Consider the following 8984-nt stretch of genomic DNA (forward strand, 5'->3'; position numbering starts at 1 on the left):
TAGCTTTTAACGTTTAAATCAAGAAACATCCATACCTAGGTTTCAGACGTCGTTTTTGTCTATGGTGATGGATCTACGTAGTAGGTTCTGTAGAATTAGGGCTCAAAAGATGAAGCACATACAGAGGTGGGATTATTTCTTTTTTGTTCGACGGCGATTCTTTGCGGTGGTGGACCAGAAACATGTGCGATTCTTGTTCGTTGTGGTATGCTTGATTTGACAGCAGGTCTCCAAGTGTGATTGTTGGATTTTGATGTCTGACTACAACTGTGGGTGCTATTTCTTTGAACCTGCCATGGAAGTTTGTGTGTTCTTAGTATTTGTGTATCTTGCTATAAATGTTGGTCGTGTAAATATGTTGTTATTGTAATTTAAATTATTAGTACCTGTTTATGTAGTCGCCAACTTCTGGCAGAGGTGGGTTGATGTTGGCTGTAGTAGCAGATGTTGACTCCTGGATGTTGACTCCTGCTGCATATCTAATGAGAGGTATTGAAATTTGAGCATATTTATGAATTAACGAAACAAAATCAATGAATGCAAAGAAAAGAAAAAACAAAATATTACTTCATATAAATAACAAATAGTGGGGAAATAAAGTAATGAATGACTACGAGTTGACTTTTAAACAACTACTTAAATCAATAGATACACAAAAGTTACCATTCAAATAACAAAAACATGAGCAATTTAGTTGACAAACTAAAACACATAACACATTTATCTATAGCTGACAATTTATTAATATTTAATTTTCCTAAATGTATTTGCTACGAATATTACAAAGCTTTGATAACTTTGTATTTGCAGTTTACCACACCAACTTATAAAATTAAAGACTACCAATTTACCATTTAATTTCCAAGAACACTTTAAATGACAACCAAAATAAGAGGATCACCATTATTGCTTCATATAACATGAACTGAAGTAATGCAAAAACCAATTCCGAAATGACGTAATTTCATCAAGCACCTGACGGACACCCAAGAAACCGACTTCTTAAAAAAAATACACAAAGCAATTGATGTGGAAACAAACAACATACCAAACGAAAACGGTTATACCTGCAATTTAACGAAAAGCGCAAACGGAACAGAGATCGACACCAACACACGTCGACTGACAGCAACAATCAACGGAAAAAGAGAAGGCAACAAATTAAACGCTGCAATAATAGAAGGAAACATCGTAAATTAGCAAAAGGAGACGATTAACGAATGTACAATACAATTATATACGCAACTTAAGTGTTATTTACATGAAAATACAACGCAAGTCATTTACTTGGATACAAACCAACATTAAAAACCCTGTTGAAGCAACAAACATAAAGTAAAAGTGTGTGAACAACCTTTTTTTTTCACAAAACATCATACCCAATCGATATATATGCCCAATGCAGATCTTTATTATGTATCAGGAATCAGGTAAAATATCTTATGCGCATGCCAAATCGACTACATTTAGCAGCAAAACAGTTAAGCCCTAATCAGCCAAATAATCCCCAAAACAAAAGCGCCCAACCATAATCAATTAAACCTCATATCAAAGAGTTCTAATCAAAAAATTTAACCCTAAGGGAGATCTCAGATCGGTTAAGCCCCAAATAAAACACATTCAATAAAAAGTAGGTCTAATACAAAGCACCTTTGAAAAAACTAAGCACAAAAATATACAAAACAGACAGACAATTGCTTGAAATTCACATATCTCAACGATGTAGAATTGGTAAGATTAAGCAATTAGAAAAACAAAATCAACAAAATGCAAAATTACGGGTGACGGAAATTTAATAAAAAAAACTTTGTAGTAGAACTCACCGGCAGACGAGTGAGGAAGACGCCGTCGCCAAAGTCGGCCGAAGGTGCTGGAAACGGCAAAGCAACACCATTGTCATGATCTCATATCCACCGCCTCCATGGAAATGGCTGGAGAGAAGACAGAGAAAGAGGAGGTGATTGAAGATGGAGAGAATGAAAGACGCGTGTCATGGCAGTTGTTCAACAAATAAGGCCTCAAGGAGTAGATTAAACTATTATATATATATATATATATATATGATAGGGTTATACTAGTTTTCTAGGAAGACTATGAATAAATCATAGCCATTAAATCATGTTAATCAATGGTTGAGATTTAAAATTATCAAAAACCGACATAATTTCTTAAAATTACTATTTCACCATTATAACCGACATAGTTTCCTAAAATTATTCTTTCATCATATGTTATAATGGCGCATGTCAAAAATCTATTGGTTCTTACCATTACTAGAAAACTCCTTATTCTTATCTGAACCCTTTTCTATATATATATATATGTTAAATTGACAAAAAAAAGCTATTAATAGTTTAAAATGACAAAAGAAGCCCCTCATGTGAGGTTAACTAACGATTTAGTTGATGACGTTAAGGGTCTGGACTAAAATAGATGGTAATATAAAACTATTATAACATAAAAGCCTAAAATAATCTATTAGGCTAAAATTGATAATTTAAATAAATCATAAGGATCAAAACCAAAGTTCTCTTAAAAAAAAACAAACAAACTTCATATCTTCTTTTGCTACTTTTCTTTCTTTCTTTCTTTCTTTTCTTTTCTTTTCTTTTCTTTTTTTAATGTCACCTTTAATAGCCTGCCCAAAGTTATAACAATAATAATAATAATAATAATCACAAAAGGGAATGACGATCGCATGATTTCTTTTATTATTATTTTTTTCTTTTCTTTTTACGTTACTTTAATATTATTTTTATTTTGTTTACTTTTCTCCAAATTCATTTAAGCTAACACATGAAATCAATGGTTTTGATATTTCGTCGTTTTAGGCTCGTTTTCACTAAAAACCTTTTGAAATCTGTATATGAATAGTTAAGAACATATAATAATAAACCAAAAACTAATTCAAAACAACTAAAAAATTGTAGAAAAATACATATATATTATTAGTATATTTTAGAGCATATCACGTATTAAGAAGATGTGCACAGGGGAAGCCGCGTATTGTTAATGTTATTTGGATTGTATTTTTACAAAAATAGCCCTCTACTGAGAAGTTCTCTAGTTCTCTCTCTAAGTATGTGTTCTCTCTTGATCCTTCCCATATATATATATACTAGTTTAAGACTCGTGTATTACACGGGGAATTAATAAAAATTACAATATTTAAACGTTAAACAAAATACAATCAATAACACAATTATCATATATTGTTAATACAATTACAACTTTCATTAAAATTACAGGAATTACAAAGCAAAACATTACGCAATGAGTCTACAAATAAGAAAAAATATCCTTGTACACTATATTTGTGGTTATAGTGGTCAGATTACCTTGTTTATCAAGAATCAGAATCTTGAGCCCAAACCTGCTTGTAACTCTTGACAAGGTGACATATAACTGTCCATGTGAGAACACTAATTCTTTCAAGTACAAACCAACCTTAGATAATGATTGACCCTGACTTTTGTTTATGGTCATCGCAAAACATACTACAAGGGGAAACTGTCGTCTATGAAATTTATATGCTATTTGGTTATCTGTTGGAGTCAGTGGTGATCTATGGATCAAAACTGTATCTCCAATGTTAGTTCCAGACATAATTTTTGTAGTCGAGTACCGTTACATAAGCCTTCTTTCTGGTTAACATTTCTAAGGAGCATAACAGGAACACCAACTTTTAGTACAAGCTTGTGGTTTGGTAGTCCGGGTATTCTTAGACCATTAAGTAGTTCAGGCGAGTATAAAGCCGCATCAACCGTGTCATTAATATGTTCTGAACTACATATGATATCTGAACTTAAGTACTCGACTTCATCACCTGGAAAAAACTTGAGCAAACTGTCATTAATCTCATCAACAATTTCGTTTGTTGGTGCAAGTATGACTCTATCCTGAAAGTAATGTTGGTTCTCGTAATTATGTAGAATATCAGAATATACAAAGTCAAAAAGTTTAGATATAGGATCAACAGAATCTTTTATAAGTAGATCGTCAGGTTATACGATAAATAACCGTGAATTGTTTCATTGCGATCAAATTTTATTTACTTTATTTCGATGTCATTTCATGTATTGAAGAAAATTAAATAAAAATTTAACCATAAAATAAAAGGTTTAGTCAAAGAAAATACACTAATAAAATTCGTTTCATTTTGGTTTTCTGATCCATCTTATTTTAGATAATTTTCTTTAATAGAAAATAATCTTTGCCAACAAAAATAGAAGTAAAAAGATAGAATTTAAAAAAAACCTTAATTTGGTAAATATTTTCAAATCTCCTCATTATATTATATGACTTTTTTCAAACCCCCTATTTTAATAAAACTCAATTTTTTTTTATTTATATTTAGCATAATTGATCATTGAATTGATAAGGAATGTTTTGAAAGTTTAAATTATGAAGAAATCAGAATTATATGCACATAACATGCTAAATTAATAGGATGTCAATATAAATGAAAAATAAAACCCTTTATGTAGCCATTAAACTTGCATAAAGCTGTAACAATTTAATAAATGTATACTCTTTAGTTCACATGTGATTTATCATTAGTTCAAAGGTGAAAATTACAACATTTTAAAATATATCTACTTTACTTACTCATTGTGACGCATACATTCAGATTCATAGGGTCAACTGTGAACTTAAATATTATTAGGAGCATCATCTTTGTTTCATAACATAATTGAATCATTTTTTTACTAATATCAAGGAAAAATACAATTAAAAATTACAATTAAATATAAAATATAAATTCATGTTATAAATTGATGAAAAGAAAGAAAGAATTAAAAAAATGGATCCGGTTAGTATTATTGGGGCGGGTTGAACCGAATGAAATACCATATTTTGAAAATGGGTTAAAATTGTGAGAGTTGCTAAGAAGATGACAAGTGGCATATAGTACTTATTTATTAGAATAGTAAGATATATATATATATATACACACACTAGACGCGTGCCCGCACGATGCAGCGGGAAACACATACCTTGGTAATCATGTAACAAGTTTTTGGGTGTTCGTTGTTTGATTTAAAACCGTAAAACCGTTCAAACTGGTCATTGGCTTGATTTCACGGTTGAGTTTTTCATTAACTTTTGGTCGGTCGTTTTCGGTTCTCAACGAAAACCCGTTGCTGACGTTTATGCCCACAGTTTAAGTTTGGCCTTCAAACTTTTTGTGAAGCGATTACGAATTCGTATAATATTAATTTGAGTTGATTTTATTGCTTTGTTTTTGTAATGTGAGTTGTATACATGGAGGACTGAGTTTGTAATTTCAGAATTTATAAACTAAAAAAGAACATGGGTTGTACTTTAATATATGTTTATGTGTTAAAACATTTTATTGATTTATAGTTGCATATTTAACTTGTACATTAATGCTTAAGTGACTTGTACATTATAAACCGTACCTCGGTATTGAACAAATTTTATATAGAAACGTCGATAAAAATAAGTACAATGTATTAGTAAGCTCTGTTTTTTCTTTAAACGTAATATATTTAGAGATATAAAAGAAAACAAGAAAATATATAAACTTGTCAAATATATGAGTAAATATGAGGTGTTAAGTTGTAACAACTTCTTAAATTTACAAAAGGTTAGTAAAGTTTAAGGGCTAATATTATAACTATTTTCTAGCAAATTGAATTTACGTAAAACCATATTTTGTAGTGGACAACTTTGTCCTTATGCTACAGCTTTATAGGGTGTACATAAAGCTTTGAATTTTATAAATTACTTAAAAGCTAGTGTTTAAATTTGCCCACGAATGCTTCACTGTATAGTATAGATATGATTTTATTGATTGGTTATAACATGGTACATGTTTTATGTAGGAATGTGAAGTGAATGCCAAACATCAACAATTAATTAGTGTGGTATATATACTTTCAAATTAGACATTGGCATATGTATGGGACTAAATAAGCTTCTTAGTACCTTCAACTTTTGCAATGTTTCTTTTTTACATATTTGGTGCATCTCCAACTCTCACTTGATATACAAGTTTAGGGACTATATCATAAGTATTTTCATTATTATTGTCAGCGACGGAGACGTCATATCAAGGTTAATAATCATTGTGCTTGGTTTTAGGTTGGGCTTCACATCTTTGATCTTGGTTCACATAATTCATTTAGCTTTGAACATGTTAACACGATTTTAATAATGCCCATCTATAAAGTTAACTTTAAGATAGAGCTATGCACAATAGATCATACTGTATATATATAATAGAACCGGTTTTTTTGAGCAAAATTGCATACAATCATTAAAAATTTAAGATATAGTTTTAAGTATATCATTAAAGCTATTGTGATGATCCTATATCAGTTGTCTGTTCAATAATAAATTATACATGCAAACATTTAAACTTAACCCGGAAACGGGTCAACTTTTTTTTGTTTCATTAACAAAGAAATTTTTCATTATCAGGTTAACTTTTGGTTTCATTATCGGGTAACAAAAGGGTTTTTGTTAACGGGGTTCGAGTTTAACTCGTTCAAGGGTGAACTTTGCAGATTAATAATGCAATTTAGTGTCATTTCTCATTTTTATATGGCATCGTTTATTGAACCCAATTAAAGCATACATGTTGGAGTGAAGATGGCAAAAATCAAGTGAAAACAGCTCTTGGTGTTCTTAGCAATCAAGAATACCGTTTATTAACTTTGTAACTGCTTCATTACAGAACAATATTAGAGAGCTTTTACAAAGTAACAAAACATAAACCTAAATATTACTGTGACTGTGTCTCTAAAAAACATGAAACAAGATGTATGGCTAGCAAGATGGTATAACAAAGTTGTTTTATTTTATATATTTTTAAAATTGATATTTAACATTTAAGTTCTAATTTACTTTAATTGATATATTTTTGGATGAAGGATACAATGAACTGCATGTGAAACCTCACAAGGTGCTCATGCAAAGAGCATCTAGATTGAATGTTGAAGAACCAAGATATATGTTCATTAGTATATATCTATCGAGTTTGGTCTGTATTCACTTAGATTGTTACATGACTGACCTTCATTGCTTTGCGTTTCTAATTTTCTTTGAGCATAAGTTAAACGCGTTGTGTTTTGATTTTAAACAAAACTATTCCGGCTTATAATACAAAGAAAGATAGTTCAAGTCATTAACTCATTATGCTACTAAACAATCCGTCCGAAAACCAGTCAATAATAAATTCAATATTAAAATATATTTAACTAATCCTAATTAACAAACTAACGATTAATTCCATAAAAAAATCCAAAAAAGCAAAACCACCATCAATAATAAATTCAATATTCAAATATTCATCCACTTTAAAACAAAAATAATGAAAAAAAAAGAGTTGAATAAAAACCTTTATAAAGACATGAAGAATCAAACCCTAACAATTTGGCGCCAAGCACATACTTACCACTGCAGATCTTTACTTGCTTCATAAAACCTTGGTTGAATCCAAACAGCCTTACACATTCTTGTTTTGGTATCAGAAACATTAACAGCTTCATTTGAATACACGATTCTCTTAGAGTTTTCTGTTTCATATGTTAATCCACAAACATCAACATATTCATCATCTTCAAGCTTTATCTTCTTCTGATCAAACATGTTTTCTAAGTAAATATACGGCAGATACTTCTTCGTATCTTTGCGCGCCACTGAAGGTTCAACGATGTTGTACTTCCTCCCAATCTTATCCTTAACCGAAAAAACCAACACAGATTTCTCACCAAACATATAATAAAATGTTTCACCCTTGTTATCGAATGTTGCTCCGGTGACATTAAGGTTTGATCCATAGTACCCGGATACTTCGTGCCGTGACCAAGTGTTTTCCCCCTTTGAAATCATGTTTATTTCAAAGCAAGAACTGTCGATAGGGTTGATGATGGAAACAATGCATGTTTTCGACGTGGGAGCGTTGGAAAACGCGGCCACGTGGCCCTCAATTTGTGAGTTTGGGAACTCGGGGAGGAGGATTTTGGATAGGGAAAATGGGGAAAAGAAGAACATTGTGTTATCTTTGTGTAGAAGCAACCATCCTTGATATGACGCGAGACAAACTGCGCCAACGATGTCTGGAATCTCTCGGTTGTAGGTTTTTGATTCGTGTTCGTTGTAGATGACGAATTTTGAATCTCCGGGTTTGTGGAAGAGGAGCCAGGGTTTTTTAGAGGATTCGATTGCAGCCGTGGCAGTTGATGAAGCAGAGCAAAAATCTTTGCATGTTCCTCGGAAACTTAAGAGTTCGAGGAGCGGTAATTTGATGGCGATGAATGATAGTATCTCCATCGGAAGGTCGGTCCATGATCTCAGTCTTTTGGTACCCATCGATCCTTGCTTTTGCCATGCATTTATAGCAAATAATCATGTCAATATACAAGAACATGTCAAAATAATATCATTCTTTTATATTTTTTAGCGTTTTATACAGTACATAATTTCTTTAGCAAAAATGTGCAGTTGATTATTAGATTATAAAAAAAATGTGTTTCTTATCTTTCCCAAATTAGTTGTTCTTTGATCAATTTAATGAATTTTATTGTTATTAACCAAACAATATAATAATCATTAACAATATCTATAGTTTAAATAGGGTAAATGCTTAAATTTAAACAAAATCAATAACATCAAAAAATAAAAAAATAAAAAATAATAATAATATGTGAGGGCACTCCTAAGGAGTTTTTTTTTCTTGCAAACTTTTATTAATACTCCTAAGGTTTGATCTTTCCTTGAGAGTATTTCTATGCGTCATCTCTTTACCAACTACCAAAAGAATGATTTTGGGAGGGTGGGGGAATCACGGAACCAGAGATGGTCAAGAGAGTTTATTGACTCTCCAATCATCGGAACGTTAATTTTGGTATATAAAAGTTGAACTTTAAAAAAAAAAAGCATAAGTTGAACCTCTTAGTTGTAGTCGAATTAGAAAACAACCTTGTGACGACTCTTTGACTAAAAATTTTAGTTCC

At 31.2% G+C, this 8984-nt stretch overlaps 1 protein-coding gene across 1 annotated transcript; it reads right to left on the reverse strand.

The window, feature by feature from the left end:
* Positions 1-7419: 7419 nt before the first annotated feature.
* On the reverse strand, positions 7420-8340 carry LOC143577073 (F-box/kelch-repeat protein At1g57790-like). Its single transcript, XM_077061018.1, has one exon. It carries the CDS (start codon positions 8338-8340, stop codon positions 7420-7422), a length of 921 nt encoding a protein of 306 aa, XP_076917133.1.
* Positions 8341-8984: the final 644 nt, after the last annotated feature.

The sequence above is a fragment of the Bidens hawaiensis genome, unplaced genomic scaffold (assembly GCF_021521415.1).
Source record: "Bidens hawaiensis isolate Kalapana, Puna unplaced genomic scaffold, B.hawaiensis_p1.1 tig00028460_1, whole genome shotgun sequence".
Classification (NCBI taxonomy): Eukaryota; Viridiplantae; Streptophyta; class Magnoliopsida; order Asterales; family Asteraceae; genus Bidens; species Bidens hawaiensis.

Bases quoted from the DNA above. Each gene is read 5' to 3' on its own strand.
- LOC143577073 (XM_077061018.1), bottom strand. From the start codon at position 8,340: ATGGGTACCAAAAGACTGAGATCATGGACCGACCTTCCGATGGAGATA.